The sequence below is a fragment of the Macrobrachium nipponense genome, chromosome 10 (genome assembly GCF_015104395.2).
Source record: "Macrobrachium nipponense isolate FS-2020 chromosome 10, ASM1510439v2, whole genome shotgun sequence".
NCBI classification, from domain to species: Eukaryota; Metazoa; Arthropoda; class Malacostraca; order Decapoda; family Palaemonidae; genus Macrobrachium; species Macrobrachium nipponense.
In genome coordinates, this window is record NC_087204.1 from 29,396,962 (window position 1) to 29,422,748 (window position 25,787).

General features: G+C 38.1%; 1 protein-coding gene across 1 annotated transcript; it reads left to right on the forward strand.

The window, feature by feature from the left end:
• The first annotated feature begins 3,819 nt into the window (after window positions 1–3,819).
• On the forward strand, window positions 3,820–24,884 carry LOC135223529 (transmembrane protein 19-like). Its single transcript, XM_064262006.1, is given in 9 exon segments — window positions 3,820–4,026; window positions 8,713–8,820; window positions 9,178–9,315; window positions 11,849–11,914; window positions 21,498–21,647; window positions 22,014–22,118; window positions 22,451–22,503; window positions 22,506–22,668; window positions 23,142–24,884. Coding segments are annotated over 9 exon segments (963 nt in total). The 5' UTR covers window positions 3,820–3,998; the 3' UTR covers window positions 23,294–24,884.
• The last annotated feature ends 903 nt before the right edge of the window (window positions 24,885–25,787 follow it).

A 25,787-nucleotide genomic window follows, 5' to 3' on the forward strand; every position in this document is an offset into this window, starting at 1 on the left:
TCAAGCAGTCACGAAAAAGTCACTTCATTGGATTTCCTCGATGTTTCATCTCCCATGTCGTTAATGTCGTTATTTATTTAGATTGCGCAAAAGATTCGTGCAAGTCAAGCCCTATTTGAATACGGTCAATATTATTGAAATCTACCCGTATCTTGAATCGCCTTGCTATAGGTATGACTCACTCATACACACATATGCAATATATATATATATATATATATTTTATATTATATTATATATATATATATAGTATATATATATATATACACACACACGTATATATATATATATATTATATATATATATATATATATATATTGCAAAGTAGTTTACTAAATATGCGATATTAACAGCTATACAATTGCATTTATGGTATTATATAAAAACATAATGACAGCTTTACACGAAATATTCACCATATGAATGTGGTGTGGATCAGTAGCATTCCCGCTCATCACCAGAGAAGAAACATATTCGACTCCTGGGTGAGGCCATGCACTGAAAATTCATGCGCCTCAGTTGACTGACAAAATTAGGGAGCTGTCTGAAAGTTAGTCGATTTTGGTTAGTTATAAAGGGTATGGGACTAGCCATCTCATATGTAATTAATCTTTGAAAACCAGAGGGATAATACGCGCGCGCGCGCTTGTTACAATTCTCTTCCACGTCTCCAGATTCTTCATCGTTATTTTCATCCTTGGAGACGTCACACACCATTATCTTAGCGCTTATCTCCCCCACCCCTCAAGCAATCGGGTTGTCATTCATCTTTTTATTTTTATTATTATTATTTTGGGCGCTTGTTGTCAACGCCTCAGAATAGACATTGTGGTTGTAGTAGATTGAATTAGTCTTCGAAACGGCTCCATGCTTGTTATTGTCTCCGTAGACGCTCCTCCGCCAGCTAGCATGCGTGTTATGATAGTGTTATTTACTTTATAACGGCACATCTCCAAAGTTTAAAAAGTGCATACTTTCACGCGCGTCTTCAGTGAACCTTTATGGTACTTGTTGAAAAATCGTCATTATCTATGTGGATAAATTTACTCCTTGTTAGAACATATACATTTTTCTCAATTACCACCCCTTTACAATTTATCATTTACAAGTCCTCATTCATCTTCAGCCTCCCGTTTCATAGTTCTCATCCAAGTAGGTCTAGGTCTCTCAATTTTTCTGGTGCCCACAGGATTAACCCAGTTGACACGTTTTATTCTAACCCAGTCCATCTTCATCTCCCTTTCATAATTATTATATCGAAATGTGGAATTTCCGTAATTTCCCGTGTAGTATCATTTCTAATTTTGTCATGCCAAGTTACACCGCATAGCAGTTAGTCGTCCCAGGCTTACGAAAATAATTGTACTTTTGTATTCAGTTTCATTCTGTTTCTTTCCCCCATTGTTCGATTTGTACCTCAAGAAAACACGAACTGTTCTTAGTTGGACGAGTGGTTTTCGCGCTCGGCTACCTATCCAGTCGTCCGAAGTTCGATTTTCGGTTCGGCCAACATGTCGGATCCCACAATAAACCGTAGGTCCCGTTGATAGGTAACCAATTGGTTCCTGGCCACGTAAAAATATCTAATCCTTCTGGCCAGCCCTAGGAGAGCTGTGAATGAACTCAGTGGTGTGGTAAAACTAAGATATACTGAGCTAGGTAATTATCAGTGTTCCTAATTATCTGAATCATTCAACCTCCTTAATTCGTTCGCCATCTAATATTATTTCGCACCTTTATGCATACCCTGTCCCCATTAATTCTTTTATTTCTTTTTTTTTTCCTTACTAAAAAAAAATATTTTAAGTCCCATCTCTCTACTTGATGGTGTACCCTTTGTAAATCTTTTGGTATTATGCCGATATAAACAGTGTCACATCTGCAGATTCTAAGTCTGTCAAGTTTCTGTCGTTATTCCAATCTAAACCCCTTTCATCTCTGATTAAATATTACCTTATGAAGTCTATGAGAAGAGCAAACAAAAAAGTAACACACTGTCTGGCAGCATTCCATTATTTACTACAATTTCACTAGGCAAGGGCTCATCAATACTTTTGCGTCGACTTCTTTCTTGATAACTTAAGTTAGTATCACGTATTTAACGATAACGTCATAGTAATTCAAGACCCTCCACAATATTGATCTGAGGACACTGTCAAATGCATCTTTGTAATCAATGAAAGTAATCAGAAAGGAATGTTTAAATTCTATACATTCTTGCACAGTCTATAGCTACGCGTAACTTTGAATTGTGCAACTCCCGCATTTTCTATAGCCATCTTGTTCACTTCTGTGCTGTCAATGTTTATTTCTACACCTATTGAAAACAATTATACTAAACATTTAAGGCAACCTGCATAAGCGAATCGCCTCTGTATGTAAGATCTCCCGCCTCTTTTTATTGTTCAGAGTTATTTTTCTCAAGTTGCCTGTTTGTTATTTTAATCAAACACATCTTGTGTGGTTTTGCAATCCTGAAGGTCCAGGTCAGAGATCAGAGGTAGGTCTAGATATTAATCACTTATTTCAAGATAATGTTGCGTGAGGCGTCATCTACTGCATCATTGTGCGAGTAGCACTATCATAATCTAAGATTTTATAAGTTAGCGCAAATAATGTATTCTTAAATCAGGCGAGAAGCCTCAAATAGACATTTGTTTAAAGACCAGTGGGAAACATAATATAACTCATTTGTCTCGTCCAGAACCAATGGCAACAAGAAAAGAAAGGAAATGTAGCCTGCAACGTTTTCTCTGTTTTTTTGTTTTTTTAAGTCGTTTAGATAGAATTAATGGGAACAATGGTGCCTAAAAAGTGTTGGTTTGCTGGCGTTGCCAGAAACATTAGAACTAAAGGGCCTCATTATTTAAGAATGGCAAAGTGGTTTGAGTTATCTATGATGGCAGAAAGGTTTCCTTTTCCGATCATCAGTCGGTGACCGTGAATGATGCGTACTACAGTGTTACGGTTGTCCACTTTTTCCTCTAAAGCCACCTTATCTCAGGAATCTCAATAATAATTATAATAATAATGCGTATTGTCATGTGAGCTTTGCAGTCTGGACTTTTGAAATTATTACAATTCAAGTTTTTACAAGTTGCCTTGCATACCTATAAAATTTTTAGTGGTTCAGCCGTGTTTGTTCCTATTGTTATTCCTGAACTATTGGATAATGAAATTTTCCTGTGAACAGTGACAAGGTGTCATACGACTCCGAATGAATAGCTTAGGTTGGGTGACGCGATACCTTTTCAGGAGAGGGAAAGCTTCGTAGCAGCCTAAAATTCTTTCAGGATCACTGGTCTCAGTGGTCTGCATTCAAGAACTTTGCCTAACTTGTTACGAAGTCCAAAATGAGGAAGACAGGCGAGGCTGTCCATTAACAAGCAAAACTCCGCTGCAATGTGCGATTGGGTTTCATTGTTATTTTACTCATCATTCAGATTCATTCTATATTCATTTAAACGTTTTAATAAACTATCTGTGCCGTCCCATCCCATTTAAAGGTCCAGTGCATGCAAATAAAATAAAAGGCATATGCATGAAAACGGTATTTTGCAGTAACTGGCACCTTTACGTTTGTTTACATGATTGAGTTGCCTAGCCATGATTAATTTTATTTTAAATCTGTCCAAACAGGGTAATCTGTCGGTAAAGATTTGTTCCTAAAATGTTTGTGTCAATAAGGTGTTAAGATGAATAGAAACCTTACGTGTTTCCATCGTACATACATTTATAATCAATTTTCCTGAGACGGTAACCAGTTAGTGAATTCCCTTTCTTTGGGTCCCGTCATCCTATCCATCAGGCTTTTGAGCGGACAGCCGTCCCGTAACTCTGGTGATGAGAGGTCCCTTCTCTGGTCCTCGGCTTGTCGAATATTCCCCCTTCTAGTCTTACCGATTTCGTGACCTACAGAACCAACCATGAGTGAAAGTCGCAGATTTATGTGGTTATTGTTGATTCGTTACCAGTCTCCCTAATTATGTGGCTGGTCAATGCTTTTTCTCTACACGACGACAGGAGGTAAGGTGACCCTTAGGGTAAGTTCACTTGTCTTTGCTCACCTGTCGTTTTCAGGTGACAGAGAGTAGTACCTAAGTCGCTTAATAGGCTATGTTTATTTCAAAAATTACCCAGTTTTGAATCAAACAGGTGGCGTAGGTATGCCTAGTTAGGGCTAATCTAGTTTAGGCAACTTAGGTTGAAGTTTGTGTTCCCTGGCTGCGTAGCCTATGGTAGGCTATAGCTAGGTAGTTTATGGTGGCCTACCTAATAACTATACTTGCTATATGAAAGATAATGTAGGTCTGCATCATGTTACTGAGTTAATAGCCTAGTATATCTATCACGGCCAGATAGCTAGGATATTTATTAGCTACCTAACTTCAGTTTGTGTTTATGTCGATGTAAATTTCCTTATGCTTAGTTATTTACTGTCTTTTGTTTTTTTGGTAATTCTAGGCAATAACTCCGCACGAACTGCAAGGAATGTTCCCGCGAATACGAAAGCCACTAGGGATTGGGGCATCAAATGTATTTCGCTGTGTTTAATACTAGCTCCTGGGGGTTAATTAGAGTCAACTCCAAAAAAATAACGGCAAATCCTTAATAAGGAACCCTAATACTAAAGGAATCTGCAATTTCCAAAAGAAATACCCGACGCAGAGTTATTACCTACTAGATGTACCGTTTGTTCTTAAATTCATCTGTAAGGGGCTGGTACTAAGCAAAGCACCCATTTTGTGCCTAAACCAGTAGTTACCGAGCTAGAAGGCCACTGTAGGAGTCTGGACTTTTAACTAGTTTTGCCACCGAACGTGGTAACACCAGTGATCAAATGAAGGTCATTTTGAAATGTGAGGGGCATAATTTACAAGATGAATACTGTAATAAAACCTTCAGTTTTTCAAAGTCTCAATTTGACAAGAACAACATCACATGAAGTGTTTCATTGCTTCTTGAGAGGTCATGTTGGCACATTGGCACAAACAGCTTGAGGATGATTTAGCTATTTCTTTGCTGCTTTTATGATGCCATGTTTTATGTAGCCTAATAGGTTTGTAAAGATTTTGGTAGATCTAGGGTACTAATCGCCGGCAGCCTAGACTATCGCAGTTGCGGTTTTTCTATGCAGTTTTACCTCCTGAACAAGAATTTTAAGTAATATTTATTCGGACGACTGTAATTAACCCCCGGGGGCTAGTACTAAACACGGCGAAATACATTGGACTCCCCAATCCCTAGTGGATGTCGTTTCCGCGGTTAAGTTCCTTGCAGTCCATGCGGAGCTATTCTGTAGAATTACCAAGATTTTTATCCAATATACAAACTTATAATTATTTTTCCCAAGTATATGCATATTTTCAGACTCTTGTTTTTCATTCTTTGGAGTTCTGTAAGAAATTGTGGTAACCTTAAATTCATAAATACTCAGATCTAAAACAAGACTATGGTAAATGTAAAGGAGATAGCCACAGGAAGATATCTTATTAATATAAATTTTTTTTTACTAAAGAATATAGGAAAGGTTGTATATCATGCAATAATTATTAGATCATATGAAAAATCTACCTAGATGATAAGAAGTACGCTGTCTTTTGTTTAAACTTCTATTATATGTGGCAGAAGTGTTGGTGGCCACCATGTTTAGTACCATAGGGATGAAAATAAAAACATAAATGAAATATGGTAAATTTCTGAAATATATACCCTGTGCTGCATTACATACACCATTTTATAATCTTTTGTATTAAGTATCTTCACGTGACCATCTCCTTTACATTTTCCAAAACCTTTCCTCATATTATAGAAGTACCATGAGAAATTTACATCCATCTATGTATCAGTTTTGGCCAATTATAGTTTATATGAATATGTTACTGATGATGAGAAAACCTCTTTCAATTACTTAATTACTAGTATGTATTCAAAGTCCCAAATTATATTCAAAAGGCTATGAGAGATGATATAGGTTTGTTATCCCGAGGCTCTCCTGCCAGTTATGACACAGCATACTAGTTTAGGTTAGGATGCACCCGTGAATTTTTAATTATCTTTGGCACTTGAGGTCAGGTTAGGAAAGGTTAAGATAGATTATATCTCTTATAATTTGCCATGCCGTAGGTTCAGTTAAGCCATATTCCTGCAGTTGCCCTTTCCACTTGTGCACATATCATATTCTTTTTCAAGGGATTATTGTTGATTACATATATAAACCATTCAGTTTTCTAACAGCTTTTGATGTTTTATTTTCTTTTGACCATTCTTATAGGTGTAATTAATTTCCTTTTTTATCCCTTTCAAAAACTATGGTTTCCAATAGTATTTCTTATAATTGTTAGGTAAAGGGATAGAGGAAGTATAAAAATAATTTTCATAACGGCAATAGTGATCAAAGGTGCATAAGACACAAGAAGTCAGAAAAATATGATTTTGTGTTTGATGAGGCAAACAATTTTTGTTACACTTTTGTATAAATTCATTAGATGTAGGCTAATGCAAAAAAAAAAAATATATCTGTACTCATATAAATATGCTTTGGAAACTATAGATGCTCGTTAATTACTCAAGATATGTAAACAGTTCTGCCTTATTTATATTGACGTCCACTGCAGGTGATCAAAACTAGTATGTTCATTTGTCATTAGATTAAATGAAAAGTTTTAGATGAATTATGCTTAGTTGGTGTTTGCTAAATTTGAACTAGGGAAAAGATCATTATCATTCTAATAATTACAAATAGTTATTAACTTTTAGCTGAATGTGGCCTTAGTTGGCACTGTTATCTCAAACTATTGAAATCTAATGATGCATGCTGACCTGTTTAGGATTAGACTGGGTCATTGGCAGCTAACAATTTCAAGTATCAGTGTCATCTTGCATGTTTTTTTAATCTTTGAAAAAAATTTTCAAATGAATAGGAAATTAGTATACTTATATTGGGTCAAACTGTAAATTCTCCAACTGGAATGGTCTTTATCTACATCTTTCATATTTTATCCAGTGAGTTCTTTGGCATTGAATTATCTTGAAATAACAATTTTCATTAAATTTCTCTTAATAGTAAATGCAAGTTGACATTGACACACAGTACTTCACACATTAGCTGAGGCCTGTAATTTTTTCTTAAGGAACAATATTTTCACGTGAACAACACAGTAGTAAGTGTCTTGGTATTTGATGTGTTTAGTTAACATATTACTGTCTGTTACGTACGTCATTGCTAATTTTGCTGACCAACATTATCATTTACTACTGTGCAATAATAATAATACATAATTTAAAAGTGATCTGCATGGTTGACAAGATTTAGCTGAAGTTGGTGCTTCAAAAAGTCTCAAATCACCTGTGGATTATTTTATATATATTCAAAGGATTTTGTGGGAAATAATGGATTACATGAAGCAAATGGAACTAAACCGGTAAAAAATATGACCTAGTTATCTTGAATCATTTTTATTGTAATAATAATTTTTACCAATTTAATTTGCTTAAATTTTACCAACTATTTCAGACAAGTGTTGGTGTGGGATTAATTTTTTATTTCTTTAATTTTTAATTTTCCAGTATTGAAATGCCTCATCTATTTTGTAAAATATTAATTTTGTTGATTATTATACAGTAGAACCCCGGACCTTGGTGCTAATCTGTTCCAGAAGAAGTGTTGAGATAAGAGTCAGTCAAGATATGAATAAATTTTCTCCATTAAAAATAACAGAAAACGGATTAGTAATCTGTTGTTGACCACCTGTTATTACCTTAACCATGCTTGTATACAAAACTTTACACTTAAATTACAATTAGTAAATAAGTTCAGAGTTAAATAATCTATCATATTAGACGTCCTTTTTTTTATTTTTAAATTTATACTGTATAAAAAAAAACTTGCCTAATTCCAAGGTGGCCTTGGTATAGTATATATCGTACTAGGTTACGGTATATACTTGTTACAAATAATAAAAAATCGAAAAAAACAAGCCTAATTGGTGTTCTTACCGTTTTCCTCGTCTGCTTGTCTGCAGTGGCTGTCTTTGGACCCATGATTGAATCAAAATACAGTACAGAAAGCCACAAGAACTAAGGAAATATCCTGTACAAGCGTGTACTTGCTCAAAACAATAGCAGCAGAGTGAGCTGGCTCTAAACAACGTATACTAACGGCAACTGACTGGAACACTTTTTTTACAAAAATCATATGGTTCATCGGGTCGATTTCCTGTTTTTTGTATGAGTTTCGATTAAAAATTTACTCAAAATTTCGCAAAAGATCCGATTACATATTACAATATGTCGAGGTCTAATATGGTTTAGGACTGGGGTTCCTCTGAATATGAAAATAATGTTACTTTACAGTATGCACAATAGTATGAGGAAGTCTATGTTATAGAGAAACCTTATGTTTCATGCCTAAACCATGGAAGGTTTTGCCACTACATTGATTTTATTGGCACACTGAGAAACTTTATTTTTCAATACAGCATTCAAAGCCTGAAGTCTTCCATTTAGTTGCTAAATTTAAAATAATTCTCAAAATACTATAACAATACTTTTTATGTGTAGAACACTTCTTAATACTATTAGATTTTTTGAAGCCACCATCCTTGCAGCTTGAGAACATTTTCGGGCTCATTTCTGTAACTTATGATAATGAATTTTTCCTTTCATTGGTTAGAATAGAATCCTTGTCGATAAATTTTAATTTTCCTTCAGTAGATGTAATCGAACCTACGAGATGGCTAACTGCAATAATTATGCCAATTGCTGTTGCGAGATGGGGACTTTCCAGACGTTCTCTGTCATTGAGCGGTGCAGCTTCTGGTAAGTTTAGTTCAACTGAAATTTAAGAATGCATATGAGATTGTTGGTGAAATATTTATTTACAGTGTAAATACTATAATAACTTTAATATTTAGTGATATTTACAGTTACATAACTCCCCCTCATTGCTGTAATTTTTATCCCAGTTGTACAAGCTCCCACATTTTCTTTACAGGATGTTTCTTTGAACATTATTTTAAATATGGAAGATATTAGCAGTGGATGTATACCATAAACTGTAAAATCAGGCTACTACAGTGTGTATGTAAAAACAGACTACTACTGTGTAAAGCTTGTTTTTCATGCTGTATTGTGACATGAATTGGTTATCACAATTTTTTGCTTACTATATGACAGGTATGGTGGTTGGCTTCCTACTGACACTGAGCAGTTATGTGTTTCTAGTCAATCTTCTAGTTTTCTTTGTTTCTTCTTCGAAAGCAACGAAATTCAAGTCTGAGGCAAAGAAAAAACTAGAGGAAAACTTCAAAGAGGGTGAGTTCCTGTTAACAGATTTTTTGTGCATGAAGATGCATTTTGCACATTGAACGTAATTTGCATGAGGCAGAGGGCAAGGAATACTGCATGATTTATTGATAAAGCATCATTATTAAGTTTGTTTCTCCTGGATTTAAGGGAAGCACTAATGTCTTAATTTTCATTTATTTACAATATAATTTTCATGTACTATTAGCATGTCATTGAAAATCAAATTCAAGTGTGTTTTTATTTATACGGTTATTTCACAGAAACTGATTAATATCAAACACTGATACATATCTGCATTTTCAAACTTTAGTGGAAGTGGAACAAACAGCATAGTGAACACTCACGTATGGAACGTAAAATGTGATTCTTGGATGTGCAAGAGAAAGCGGTATAATAACTGTAATTTGCTTGCAGATAAATGGTTATCACACATTGTATTATAAGAATTTATTGCTTAATATTATTATTACTAAATTACTGTTATTTTAGATATCACTTCCTCCAAGATATTAAAGTATAAAATCATTCTGTACCTTTGACCAGATCTTTGCAGAAGATCCTGATAGCTTCATCATTATGCAGTTATCCTTATTTGTCATTTAATTTTCTCCCTTGGCATTTCAAAAAGATTTTTCTTAAAAACTGTAGCTGTTAGACAGATGGTTGGAGCTCAGTTTTATGTGTATGTTGATTACTGAATGTTAATTGCAATGTTTGTTGATGTTGCTGGGGGGTTCATAATTTAGAGCCTGGATTATTAGTATAGTGTATTATAGTAATACAGTAAATCTATAGTCTTGCTGTTTCACATAAATACTAAACGTTAGCACCCAGGCATCTCCACCATATTGTCATTTTTGTTTAAAGTCGATTAGAAAATTTTTTTTAACAGTTTTTATGGGTTAAGTGTGAATTTTTTTTATCTCTGGTAGTTTGTTGGTTACAGGAGTAGGGTTATCACCAAAATTTTACGCCAGGAATACACTAAGATATTGTAGACTTGCACAGTGAAATTGAAGTTAATGTGGTAATCATTACCTTTACATTACTATCACAGCATACTGTATGTTTGAAGTATTTATGTGTGCATTATTTAATAACCAGCACTGGAGATGTTTTGCAATTAAGAAGTAGGTGTACCCTGAGTATGATAAAAAAAAAAAATTCAAGACCATTCATCATCTGGCCAAGATAGTGCCAGTAACTAGAGCATTAGGTATGGCCTTCAGGGATTAAAAATCACAAATGCACATACCATGATGCTGTACTTGCCTGAAAAACTGGGTTTAGTGCTACCATGTACGCATGGTAGCACTGTCATAATTGGCATATTGGTCATGTAAGGCCTCACTATTTGAAATATTTATTTCTATAGAGTTTATAGCTACTCAAGAAGTTTTGTTAGGCCAAGATAACATAAAGAAAGTGGTAGTTATCCTTAATACTAGCGAGTACCCTTGCCTTGTAGCACCTTGGCTTGGGTTCCCATGTAGGGCAGACACAAACAAGACAAATAGTAATGAAAGGTTAGTTATTCAACAGTAATGAAAGTTTAGTTTCAGGATAAGGAAACTTTACAGTATTTGAAAACACCAGATTTTCAGTCATCATTATTAGTGTTTTTGTACTTTCATGGGCTAAGGCATGAATTAAGTCTTCTCCATTGTCTTCTGTCTTTAGCACGTTCTCCTTGAGTTCTTTATTGGTCTAGCTCTTTACCTAAGCTATTTTTCCTTGGTTTTCTGGCCATTTGTACTGGTCACTGCTTGAATTTTCTGTTTGCAACTTTTCTGACTCACTGGCCAACAGTAATGATGAAATATATACATCTCTCCCAATACATCTAAACAAGAAGGATTTGCATTTAGTTTATATACTGCAGATCAACTTTGTTTGTAAGAGGAAACTGAAAGGTTATTCTATTTATTTTGCAGACTAAGTTTGTAAGATAGAACAAAAGTAGTATTCTATTTTCAGTTTCAGTTAGAGCACCCTGTTACCAATTGATTGGTTGGAGGTGATTAAAGTAAAGTAAACAGTTCAGTTGTTAAGGAAACTTTCTTATTACTCAATCGTGGAGGTAGATGGACCAGCAACACTATTACAGTGTTAGAATTATTTCAAAACTTCAAAATGCTGGATGGTTTGAAAAGTAAATTCAAGTGTTGCAATAAGAATCAAGAGATTTTGTTCTGATGAAGAGTGTGGTCTTAAATTTAAGGGTCAGTTTATATGGGATTTAAGCACAGTTTCTATAATGATGGAGTAAAGATGAGAATGTTCTTTTTGAGTGTATATAATTCATGTCAGGTGTTTTTGTGCTAATCTTTAGGTGTCTCCGTTTTTTTATGAATGTTAGGTGGTTTGCAAGGTAAAATCTTTTATGTATGTGTATTTCCCTTATCATTAAACATAACTTCTATATTTTGGTGCTTAAATTTGCTTTGCAGTTTACCCTCTTCTAATACACTCCGTAGTAATGCTAAAAAGCATCATTGTTATGTAATGCTAGTGCTCGTGGTAATTTCAGTTCTTTCAGGTGCTGGTGTGACAAGAAACGGACCTTATCCTTCAGTTTTCCATAGTTATGCAAGGCAAATTTTCGGTAAGGAGGCAGCTAAATTGTTGAAGCTACTGTATTGCTGCTGTATGTCATAGCTTGCAATGTAATGAGCTTTCATCTTGAAGCGTATCTGTAAATGTCAATAGCTTCTAAGGAATTACTAAACAGGCATTATTATGTATGCTGTACAGTACAGTACTTGGAGAATCTAGATTCTCTATGCAGTATTATCTTCCAACTTCTCTCACTGGTGTAATCATGTGTACTTTTCTTAAAGTTCTCAAGTTACTTAAAGTGATGCATGATACAGTAGCAATGATCTTGAGGAATTTTGCTTGCCTTCTGTTGCTAACTCAGGAATCTCACAGTTAAAGTTTTTTTATATTTCCCTCTGCCCTGCTGGAGGGTATACGATCTACAGTGTGCTTGAATTATGCATAATAAGCAGTCTTGAAGGTGCTATGCATCTTCCCTCTGGACCCAGGTTGCATTATCAGCCTCTTTTATGAATAGAACTTACCTGGCAGTTATATATATATAGCTATAGTCTCCATCGGTCCGGCAGATTTTTCAAAACTCGCGGCAACCGCCGAGTGGTAGGTGTTTGGTTAGGTGGTTAACAACCCTTACAGGGTGGTACTTGGAACCATTCCCATTTTCTATTCCTCAGATCATCTCTGCCGGTTGGACTGTCAACATCGTTGCTAGTCCGCCGTCGGGTTTTTCGCTCGCTTCCCTGTGTCGCTGTATTTTCTACGAATTGGTGACGTATTCTGTGGATGGCAATCGCTTTTTGGCTTGTGTTTATGATTATTCTTTTGATTGTTCTTTGATTTGCGATGTCTCAGAAACAGTTTCGAGTGTGTGTGAATGAGGAGTGTAAAGTGAGATTGCCGAAGGCTTCGGTGGATCCTCACACTGTTTGTTTGGGGTGTAGGGGTTTTGAATGTGCATTGGATAAAAGATGTAAAGAATGCGAGGTTTTGGATGAAAAACAATGGTTAGATATGAAACGCTACGTGCGTAGATTGGAGTTAGATAAAGTCAGGAGGGCTTCTAAATCTAAATCTAGGTCTGGAAGTGATGTAAGCGTAGACCTTTCTGTTCCCTCAACCCCTGTAGTAGTTGAACCTGTTCCTGAGGTAGTAGCTCCTTCTCCTGTAACAGAACCTGTAGCTGCTTTGGATAACCCTCAGTTTGTCAGATGGCAGCTGAGATGCAAGTCCTCAAGGATCAACTTGCAGCTTTAAACAAGGTAAGAGTGAAGGTGAAATTAGTGATAGTGCTTGTGAAAGTGCAGTGGAGGTGGCGACTGATCAATCCTGTCATGCCCCTAGGTCTAGACCTCTACCAAGCTCCCAGGACCAGGGGAGAAGGTACGTCGATGACCGTAAGGGGGTGAGAGGAACTGATCCTCGGTCAGCCGTCGCCTCAAGCAGTCCTGTTGCGTTTTCCCAGGCTGCTTATGTCCGCCACAGAAATGGCGTGTCGGAGTGGTAGCGTCTTCGCCGAGCCCCTCGCCTCACGCAGATGGCAGTATGAGGAGTCGAGACGCCAAAGAGGAGTTGGAAGCAGCGTCCTGATCAGACTCGTTATCGCTCGCCATCGAGTAGATGGAGTAGCCCGGAACCGTTTCCTTCTGACGACGACTTGGACGCCTCTCCTGTGAAAAAGGCGAGATCTAGAGAGGATGATTCTCCGCAGGACGCATGGAGGCAAGAGAGATCTCCTTTTCCTTCGGATTATGAGGAACGCTCTAGAGAACCGTCTCCGTCTTCCAGTATTTCTCGACACCTGTCCCCTTCGAAACCGCAGGACCCAGCAGCGGTAGCGAGATCTTTCATGACTGTCATGCAGGAGCAACTGACTTCGCTAGTGGAAGCCTTTAGCCGTCCTCCTCCCCAGTCGGCTAGACGTAAGGAGGGACGACAAGCTACCGGTGAAGAGATCAAGGGAGGAAACTCCGGTAGAGTTTTCGACAGCTCGTAAGAAGGAACGGGGTCCGCAAACTCGTCAGGATGTTGATCAGCACCGTTCGCGCGATGTAAGAAAGTTACGGCTCTCTCCTCTCGCTAAACCTTCCGTCTCTCGGCACTGTGAGGGATCTGGCTCCGTTCAAGCTACTTCTCCCGAGTCGCGACGCCAGGTTAGGCCTAGTTCTCGTCGCCTCTCTTCTCCTTCTTCTAGACGCAGAGATACGGACTTGGTTGCTCGGCACGACGACACCTTCAGGTCTCCTCTCAGGGAGAACGTCGGTTCGCGTTCCCGACAGTCGTTCGATCAACGAGACGACTTCAAAGTGGGACGCCAGGACGTATGCAGCGCTCGCGGACAAGACGCATTCAGCGCTCGCGCACAGGACGCATCCAGTGCGCATATCCAGGACGCATCAGTTCTAGACGGCAGGACGCACCAGCTATCGACGTCAGGACGCATCCAGCCCGCGGCGTCAGGACGCTTATATCTCTCGGCGAAAGCAAACTAACAGTGCTCTTCGGCAGGACGCATCCTGCTCTCGACGGAAGGACGCATCCACCTCCCGACATCGAGACACGTCTAGCGCTCGATATAAGGACGCAGCTAGTGATCAGCCTCAGGATTTACCTACCTCTCGGCGCCAGGACACTTTGACTTCTTCACGTAAGGACGCTTCCAGTTCAACGACGACAGGATACTTCCGACGATCGGAAATTTTCCTCGGACTCAGTTGTTCATCATGAAGAGTTTGATGAAGGTACACACTGCAATTTGGATAAACATAGAGCTTCCGAACTAGTTCCTTCTACCCACAGGGATAAAGAGATGGAAGGAAGTCTAGAGTTAGAAGAAATATCGGAAGATGAGGATAAACCTTCTAATGCGGCTGCGGATTATAAAGTGCTTTCTCGCTCCCTACTTGAATTGTATGGAGAGGAGTTTAAACCAGCTGCTCCCCGTTCTCCTCAGTCGCAGTTTGTGAGAAAAAAGTCACAGAAAACAGTCGTCCTTCATCAAGATGAAGTTGTCGATTTCGGCTAAGAAGTCTATGGCTAGAATCGGAGACTGGCTAAAGAAAAAAGACAAGCAGTGAAGACTACCTTTTCTTTTCCTCCGACGAAGCTGGCGTCTAAGGCGGGAATGTGTGGTACGAGACTGGAGAAGCTCTTGGCCTGGGAGTACCTGCCTCCTCCCAGGGGGACTTCTCCGGGATTGTTGACTCTTCCAGGAGACATGCTCTCAATTCGGCTAAAGTGATGTGGTCCATGACGGAGTTAGACCACCTCATTAAAGGAATATTTCGTTCTTTCGAGGTATTCAGCTTTTTGGACTGGGCCCTTGGGGCTCTAGCCAGGAAAGCAGGAACCATACAGGCCCACAGGAATGGAGGATTTGACTAGTATTATGGCCTGATATGGACAAAGCATTGAGGGATGGAGCAAACGAGATGGCTTCCCTGTTTACAGTGGGGATTTTGAAGAAGAGGGCGCTGTTGTGCTCCTTCGCGACCAAAGGAGTTACGATCGCTCAGAAGGCTGAACTTCTTTACACTCCTCTCTCGGAACACCTTTTTCCTCAATCTCTGGTCAGGGATATTACCCATTCGCTAACGCAGAAAGCCACTCAGGACCTTCTGACTCGCTCCGTAAGGAAGGGCCTACCGGGGACTCAGGCTTTGGCAAAGAAGGAGGAAAAGAAGGTCTTACAGCCCTTTCGAGGTAGGGCTACGACCAGGACAGACTTCAGAGGTAGAAGACAAGAGACAGGCGCAAGAACAAGCCATGAGATCGTTTAGATCCCGTGCTAGAAAGTGAGTCACAGGTCCTCCAGACAGCTGTAGGAGCAAGGCTGTCATACTTTTGGCAGGCCTGGAAGAAAAGGGGGGCGGACACCTGGTCTCTCTCAGTCGTCAGGGAGGGTTACAAGATCCCTTTCTTGAAAAAGCCACCTCTTTCGAGAACACCAAGGGCCTTAGTGGCTCAATACTCGGACGCCACGAAACAAGCGGCTCTCCTAGATCTAGTAGACCAGATGCTGGGAAAGGGAGCCATAGAACCTGTTCTGGAACTAGAATCCCCAGGCTTTTACAATCGCCTGTTTCTAGTACCCAAGAATTCGGGGGGATGGAGACCCGTACTAGATGTCAGCGCACTGAACGTCTTTGTAGAGAAGACCAAATTTACTATGGAGACGACTCAGTCGGTGCTGGCAGCAGTCCGTCCAGGGGACTGGATGGTGTCTCTGGACTTGCAAGACGCCTATTTCATATCCCCACCCTCCACCCGAATTCAAGAAAATTTCTAAGATTCGTGATTCAGGACAGGTGTTTCCAGTTCAGAGCCCTATGTTTCGGCCTCAGCACAGCCCCTCAAGTCTTACAAGGGTAATGTCGAACGTGGCCTGCTTGGCTTCATCAAGAAGGGATAAGAGTATCACTATACCTGGACGACTGGCTGATAAGATCTCGATCGAAGAGCAAGTGTTCTGGAGGACTTGCACAAGACGTTTCTCATGACCCAAGAACTGGTCTTATCATAAACAAAGAGAAGTCCCAGATGGAACCGGAGTCAGACTATTCTCTATTTGGGGATAGTTCTGGACTCAGCTCTTTTTCGGGCTTTTCCTTCTCAAGAGAGGCAGAACAAGTGCCTCGAAAAAGTGCAGCAATTCCTAGGGAGAGAGAAGTGCTTGGCGAGGGATTGGATGAGTTTGCTGGGCACCCTCTCCTCGCTCGAGCAGTTTGTCTCCCTGGGAAGGTTGCACCTCAGACCGTTGCAACACTTCCTCTCAAGAGTCTGGGACAGGAAGAATCAGGAGGACTCATTTTCCTTTCCCATTCCAGCAAACGTCAAAAGACAGTTGAGTTGGTGGCTGGATCCCGCAAAATTGAGGGAGGAAATATCCCTATTCAAGAAGAACCCAGACCTAGTGTTGTTCTCAGACGCTTCGGAGTCAGGTTGGGGAGCAACACTGGGGAACAAGGAAGCATCGGGCTCTTGGGAAGTGCAGCAGAAAGGATGGCACATCAACAAGAAAGAATTGATGGCCATTCTGTTAGGTTTAAAAGCCTTCAAAGAACCAGTGGTCTGGGAGGGGAAGGTAGTAGAAGTCAACTCGGACAATACCACAGCCCTGGCGTACATAAGAAAGCAAGGAGGAACGCATTCTCTGTCCCTATACGAAGCAGCAAGGGAACTCCTTCTATGGGCGAAGGAGAATGGAATAAATCTGTTAACGAGATTTGTACAGGGACAGAAGAATGTGAGGGCAGACATGCTCAGCAGAAAAGGGCAAGTTCTTCCAACAGAGTGGACCCTCAATCTTCAGGTTTGCCAGGAACTGTGGAAGTTATGGGGGAGGCCATTGATAGATCTCTTCGCTTCCAACAAGAACAAGAGAATACCCAACTACTGCTCCTTGGTTCCGGACAAGGAAGCAATAGCAGTGGACGCTTTCTTGATGGACTGGACAGGGATAGACACTTATGCGTTTCCCCCGTTCAAGATCATCAATCTGGTCATCAAGAAATTCGCCCTTCTCGAGACAGGAAGAATGACCCTGATAGCTCCATTCTGGCCAGCAAGAGAGTGGTTCACAGAGGTAGTGGAGATGCTAGTGGACTTTCCAAGAAGCCTTCCTCCAAGTCCAAAGCTTCTCAGACAGCCCACTTCGAGAGGTATCATCAAAACCCCCTTGCTCTACAACTGACTGCATTCAGACTATCGAGAAGCTTGTCAGAGCGAGAGGCTTTTCTGCGCAAGCTGCAAGAGCAATCGCAAGAGCGAGGAGGGTATCTTCTCAGAGAGTCTACCAATCGAAGTGGGAGGTGTTTCGATCTTGGTGTAAACGAAACAAAGTGTCCTCAACCACTACCTCTGTGAGCCAGATTGCGATTTTCTGCTGTTCCCAGACAAGAATCTAAGCTGGCCGTATCCACTATAAAAGGATATAGAAGCATGCTTTCAGCAGTATTTAGGCATAGAGGCATGGAGTTCTCAAAATACGGACTTGAAGGATCTCTTGGAAATCGTTTGAAAGACTAAGCACACGATAAGACCCCCGGCTTGGAATTTGGATGTGGTTTTGAAATTTTTATGCGGCAGGAAGTTCGAACCCATCTCGCAAGCGACCCTTAGAGATTTAACTAAGAAAACGTTATTTCTGATGGCTCTCGCCACAGCAAAAAGGGTCAGCGAGATTCAAGCGATGGAGAAGCAGGTAGGCTTCAGTCAAGACGGAGCAGTTTGTTCTTTAAGGCTCGACTTCCTCGCTAAGAATGAGAACCCATCCAAACCCTGGCCGAGGACGTTTGAGGTCCCTAACCTCACAAACTTAGTGGGTCAAGAGGAGGAGAGACTCCTCTGCCCAGTTAGAGCTCTCAAGGCATATTTGTCACAAACAAAAAATTTAAGAGGATCATCCAGTGCATTATGGTTTCTGTTAAGGATCCTCAAAGGCCCCTCTCGAAGAATGCATTGTCATTCTTATTGAGGGAGACAATTAGAGAAGCTCATCTCTTATGTGAGGAGAACTTCGGTCTCTTAAAAGTGAAGGCCCATGAAGTGAGGGTGATTTCAATGTCATTACCTCAGAGAGGTAAGAGTAGATTACGAGAAATGCTACTCTCTGGGCCCATACGTAGCTACGTCTTCGTTATTGGGCGAAGGAGTTACTACCTCCCCTCAACCTTAACTTTTAGTATGATATACCTTTTATTTGAGGTTTGTGTTTTTATGGTTGTCTGATAAGTGGTCTGGTTGGGTCAGCAACCTCAGTCTAGCTAGATAGGTAGATATCTAGTCTGCAAGGTTAGGTGGTTGGGTTGAGTAAGGTTGCAGATAATTGAAAGGGGAATAGGTAGTGCAGAAGTCTAGTCACGTTGGTCTCGCCCTGTTTGACAGACTCGATTGAGTAGTTTCAGCATAACAGGTCTCATCCTGGCTGGCGCTCCTAAGGGAAAGCGACTCAAGAGGCAGGAACCTTTGAAGTCAGCTACCTTAGCAGGTAAGGATTCAAGGTTATTACCTACAACTTTTAATTGTTTCCTAACGATGTTGGCTGTCTTTCACCCACCTCCAAATGTGTGAATCAGCTATATATATATAACTGCCAGGTAAGTTCTATTCATAAAAATGAAGTATTTATGATAAAACAAAGTTTTATGAATACTTACCTGGCAGTTATATATATATTTTAAGGCCCACCCACCTCCCCTCAGGAGACAGGTTGGGCAAGAGATGATCTGAGGAATAGAAAATGGGAATGGTTCCAAGTACCACCCTGTAAGGGTTGTTAACCACCTAAACAAACACCTACCACTCTGCGGTTGCTGCGAGTTTTGAAAAATCTGCCAGACCGATGGAGACTATAGCTATATATATATAAATGCCAGGTAAGTACATAAAAACTTTGTTTTATCATAAATACTTCATTTTTCTTCCATTCTCTTTTATCATTTTCCAATAAGCTGTCCAACTTCTCAAACTTTGTCTTGCTCAAATATTTGCCCTATAAAATCAGAGCATTTCATACAGGTCCTTGAGTCTAGAAATGTAACTCATTGATTTGTTTAAGCTAGTTAATGAATTACAAAATGTTGGGTAATTTGATACATAGATGCAAACCATATTTTTCATACTGTAAAGGGCTAGAATAATATTTATATATTGCTGCTTTGTAGATAGTTTTAGCCTTTCAGCTAGTGTTATTTAGATGTATGGTAGTAATTGGCATTATTGTCCTTCAAGTCTTTTCATACTTCCTGCTAATGTTTGTTGCTAATTACTGGTGTTTCTTTCTCAACTTTGCAGGTTTTTGTATGTGTATATTGATGTTATAATTTCATGTGTGCTGTATTTACAATTAGCATCTTTAATTTTGTTTTCCATTTTGTCACTTTTACTTTCCATGCATGCTAATGTGTGATGTAGCCATTGCCTTACAAGGTTCATGTATTTTGATTTCAGATATAGAATGTGGTTTAAGTTTCATACCATTTGTAAAGGGGCGTTACCTTCTATATATAATCTTTCCCTGATTATAGGTGCAGCATTTTAGGTGGCTGTGAAAGTGGAAAGATTTGTGTTGAATGTTTTCTTTGCATATTTCAAAAATTATAGCATGTGTCAATCCTTGAGCGAGTTAATTTTAGGGTTTTTTCCTTCAAAGTTCCTTTAAAACCCAAAAAAATTGTTTTTTCTGAGAAGGATCACTCAATGTCAGTGTCTTGCTATATGCATCTATGGTATTGTGTGTCGTCTTGGTCTCCTTCCTCTTAGTTATCTGATTCTGATTTTACCTTGCTACAGTTTCCTGTACGCATTTAAAACTTAAGGATACAGGTGACCTGTTTTGTCAAGAACCATAATTTAATGGTATTGTTGAGCTCCCTTGTAACAACAATCATCATAAAAGTTTATGTTTAGAGAAATTACTTCCATGAACTGGATCTGACCCTGATTGCCTTCTGGTTTAGAGCTAATGATATTTAAGCCATGAAGACATTCCATTATGTATTTTGTTGATTGTTTGATGGGGATTGGTGTATTTTGATATGGAATACATATAGGTTTTTGTTAATTTCAAGCTACTACAGAGCCAGTCGTGAATCCATTTTAAATGCATGAAGTTGTGAAGTTGTTTGATATTGTGTGGTGCCATCACTATTAAAATTAACCTCTACCTGTTTACTGTAGAGTATTTATGAAATTAGGATATTCAACTACAAAACAGTACATTGGTATAAATAACTTAACTGCACAAGCATTTATGTATGTCCCATTACTCATACATAATATAGTCTAGAATCTTATGCTTTCATGTTTATTAAGTGTTCTGTATCAATACAGATGTACATGTATTTAGAAAACATAACAGAAGCTTGACCTTTGAAGCAGGATTGAATGAGTATCATGCATTGCTTTAACCCAACTTGTTGGACTTGACCAGGATGCCATAAATAATGCTGAACTGTTTATCTAATTTGCTCTCTTCCCCCACCCTTGCATAGGCAGTCTTTTTGAAAAATATTTGCCCCGCATTTAGGATGAAATCTTTAGTTTAACTCCATGTGGGGCTAGAAATCAGTTGTTTGGTTAAATACTTTATGGTAATCATATAGGTCTAATGAATGAAAACTACTTATTTTTTATAGTATGTAGATGAATGTAGTTAGATGGGATGAGGCTAAGACTGGGTATCTAGTTGGAGTAAGGCTGAGGCAAAGAATTGAGTGTCTTATTTTTTCATTATGTCATATTTGGAAAAGGTAAGCATTGAGTTTGGTTCATATTTTATTTGGATTAACTTAAACCCATCTGACTAATGTTTCTGTAACATAGCCATTCGTGTTAATGTTTGGCTAGTCCATTAGCTTTTTAGAGACACTGCTGAGATGTCAAACTGAAAAGGGTTCAAAGGTTGTTTGATACCTGATGTCCTTATGCAAAAGATCATTGTAAGTATTTACTGCACTGTAATAGGAATTTTATAGGAATTTTTTTCAGGTGCAAGAGCATGCGTTTGGTTTACCCTTATTTCTTTGTTACAGAGAAAAGTTCTGTATAAAAATGATTTACTTTTGTAAAACTTTATTCACTTAACCTTAATTCTGTTAGTAAAATATGTTCAACTCGATCCTTTTTACCAGGGGGCGAACGTAACTGGGTTCAAGTCCTCTGTAATGGTGGCGTTGCTTCAATAATGGCCTGGTTCTACATCATGGATTGTGGGTGTGGAGAAAATCCCATTGACATGGTGTACAACTACCGTTGTTCTTGGCTAAGCATTGCTGTCCTAGGTAACTCAATTTTTTTAAGCTAATGTTTACGTGCTTGTTGTCTTTGGAGAACTACCTCGATGAAAAAGAGCAGATATCTAGATTTAATTACAGACTACATTATGAGGTACAAGATCAATTTCAGATGCAAAGGAGCTTGATTATTTTACCAATTTGATAATAGAGATGGTTTGCTAAAGTTTAATGAAATTTCACAGTAAAAAATTAATTATTTCAAATTATTATTCAGCAGCTCTTATGTTCCTCTTAGATATGTACTGAATATGTCTCAATTCATCATTCTCTTCAGAATGATTTCTGTTTATTAGTGATATTCATTTTATATTTGATGTGACCCATAACATTTTTTTCCCCCATGTACAATAGGTGCACTGGCTTGTTGCAATGGTGATACTTGGGCCTCAGAATTTGGTACTGTACTTAGTACAGGAGATCCAATTCTTATTACCTCCTTGCAGCCAGTCCCTCGAGGTACATTGTGATACTTTTTCTGTTTGATTTAGATAATATTGCCAACTTTGTTGTGATAATGTGGTCATTGTGGTATCTTGGTGCTGAAGGAAAATGACATAAATGTTGTAAATTTTTTGTTCCAAGAATGATGATGTTACTCCGGTATTTCTGTATAGCAGGAAAATTAGTTTAAAAACTCATTTTGTCCTATAAAGTTGGTTTACATGTATCCAAGTTTTACAATTTTTTTTCTTTTTTTCTCTCTTTCTTTTCTTTTATTTATAGAAAATAGAAAACTTATAGAAATGAAACATTTATAAATTGATGTTGATACAAGCAATCTTTTCCAGGTACTAATGGTGGAGTGACAGTGATAGGTCTGTTGGTCAGTTTCATTGGTGGCCATTTTGATTGGTATTGGGACATTACTTAACACTCTTGATGTTTGTATCCACTCCTGTCCTGATTAGCGCACCTCCGCAGTGGCCAATAGTCTTTGTTGGTGCACTTGGTGGATTGTTAGGAAGCTTGATCGATTCCGTGATTGGTGCTACTATGCAGTATTCAGGTTAGTGAATTGAATGGTGTATAGAATCTTTTGAGCCCTTTTAATGTTTTTCTGTTGCTTCAAAAGATCTCAAGACATTAACATCTGAGACTGTAAAATACATCTCTTGTAACATCTTAAAGCAGTATGACCCTACAGGTATTTTTATATTCTACTCTTAAATATGTATAATTTAATGCTATTTTTATATTGTAATCTTAAGTACGTACATGTTAATGCATTTTTTTCATAATTTGGAGTTCTGGGGTGTCAGGCTTTTTCATGTGTAATATATTTTTATGTTTAAGGTAAACTATGTGTACATGTGTGTACTTGGTGAAATTTTTGTATACCAACCCCTCAGACAGTAAAAGACTTGAGAGCCAATAATATACAACTTTGAAGTAGATTGTTCTTGCTTTATATATTAAGTCCATTAGTGTCTCTTGCAGTATTTCAAAACTTGATTCACTATTGGAAGCTTACGTTTACAGGCATGGACTCAGAAGGCAGAATTGTGGAGCGGCCTGGGGATGGAATCATACCTATCTGTGGTTCATATATTCTGGATAACCATGCTGTTAATCTCATCAGCTCCCTTTTAACTGCAATAATCTTACCAAGAGTAGCTCTAATGGTCATGTAGTGCCATGGATTTTTAGCGAGTCCACTTATATTAAAGATATTGGGAACTATGTACTGGCTCTGGTGCCATGTGTAGCATGTTGGCAGCACAATATTTTGGTGCATGAGGATTTCAAGTGCAGGCAGCCAGGTTCTCAGGGTCACCATCTGAACCTATTGCTCAACTAAATTAGGGTTGCTTTTGGTACTGTGATGGTCAAACTGTTTCCTTGAGATTTCCTGAGGCTTTCAGGGGGGTCTTGAAAGAAATATCGGATAAAATAATGTTATATGCGGTGTTTTCAGAAATTTCATGAATTTATTGTAGAATAGAGTTTGGCTGTACATTTTACATCAAATTTGACACAAAACGCAGCTATTGCTCATTCTGCTTTGTGATAACTAAATACTGTAGTGGCATTATTAGACTTAATATACAATTACTAGTGCTAATTTACCCTCTTGTAGTGACAGGACTATATTATTTGTTTATTTTTTTGTCAGAGATCATAAGTATTTAATAAGTAGAGTTGTTGTTGTTGTTGTTGAGTGTATAAATGGTTAACCATTGTTATTCTCTGCCAGTATTAAGATGCATTATTTAGCATTTTACTGAAGTTTTCATAGTCATTTAAGAGAATTACTAAAGTGTTATTGTTTTTTCACTATGTAACCATGAAATCCAATTACAAATATTTCAAGTATACTGTATGTACAAATTAAAGCTATAAAATTTCCCATTAAGTAGTAATATATTTCTATTCAATAGATTTTCATAATTCATTTTGGTCCTAGACCTATGGTGTTTTAGAGGCAGCATCTGTTATGTGTAAAAGGAAGGGTGTTTATATTTCTAAGTATTAGTGTACAGTAATTAACATATACCAAGATGGCTTGGCATAATCTGTTCCCACATTTTTGTTGATCAGCCAGTTTTGATTCCTTGTGTATCATCATGCAAAAATTTAGAAACGATAAAACAAACTGTACGTTCCACTGTACAGAGTAATAGTGAAATTGTATTATAAATTATAGACAGCCATGTTACTTTACTTGTAGTTGTGGTAAGCTATGTATAGAGATTGTTACATAAGTCTCCTATATGTTGAGAACCAGACATTTTTTATTTATCCAGTCAGAAACATTAACATGTTTACAATTCAGTCAATTCACATTGGCCTTGACACCTGTTCTGTGTTTTATTTGGTTATGGGTTTATTTTCTAATTTATTAATCTTTTCTTTATCGTATTTTCTTGGTTCTCTTCATTTTTAAGATTGGGTAAATGGGGTATAGTATTGTAGGGATCAGCTTTAACAAGTAAACCTTAAAGGCAAAGGTTATAATAGTATTCATTAGCTTTCACTAGCTGCCTTTTTTGAAAATTTTCATGTCATTACTAATTGAACATAATAAACTGATTCAGTGGGTGATATAAATACGTCCAGGTTAATTTTCTGTATTTAAAGGTGGAAATGCAATAGAAATATTACCTGTACAGTTATAGTGTGTATCTCATACTGATAATTGTCACACATTGTGAATGCATGTATGAGATATGTGCTTCTGATTTTCAGCCTTATGTAAGGGCTTTGTATGTGCAATCATCTCCCATTGATTTCGTTCATGCTGATATAATCCTACCTATTCTTTCATTTTCATTTTGACAAACGTGGTGGTTTAAAAAAAAACTACATGACAATAGCAATAATGTATCTTTCTCTTTAGGAAATGAATCTGCCCCCCACATTTGCAGTTTTTCTTATTAGTTATTTGAAGTTTGTGTCAACAGTGGGCATTTATCTAATCAGTATGGTACTGGGTTTTAGTTTTTTTTTATTTCCTCAATAGTCTTGGCCTTTCTTTCAGAAGGAAATTGTGTATATATTGTGAAGGGTTTTTTGTCTGTTTTAGTGTAATTGTGGAACTGATATTAAAATCCTGGCCATTACAATGAGAATGAGATGAATAAATATATATTTTAATTTCTGGAGGACTTATTCACTTTATTTTTTCTGTTGTGCTCTACAATAATTTCTTTGTTTCCATGGAAAGGCAACACTTAACAGAGCATCTTCTGCAGCTTGCTGTGATATTGGAGAACCTTTAGGTCCCTTCAGCATTGCTTTTTTCCTTTCACCTTCGATCATCCCACCTAGCTATTTATAATCCTAAAATTTACTTTGATCTAATGTTCTCACTTAAGAACAGAACCTTATAAGAACGTATAAAGGCAATGCAATTGTCTTGACTACAGTACTTCATTACTAGTGATAATGTTTCTTTTCTGTATAAAATTCTAATTTTCTTAAAAGGAATGCATTTTTTTTTTTTTTCATACAAACCCTGAGTTAAAATTGGTGACCTTTGTGGTATTTGAACACCCCATGCAATTCAGTGTTTGGTTTAATAAACGGGAAGAATGGGAGTAGTCTGTGCATAAGTATATACAAATCTTTGGTTCCCCATCAGTTAATTCTTTTTTTATACAGACTCCACCCTACTTACGAACATTC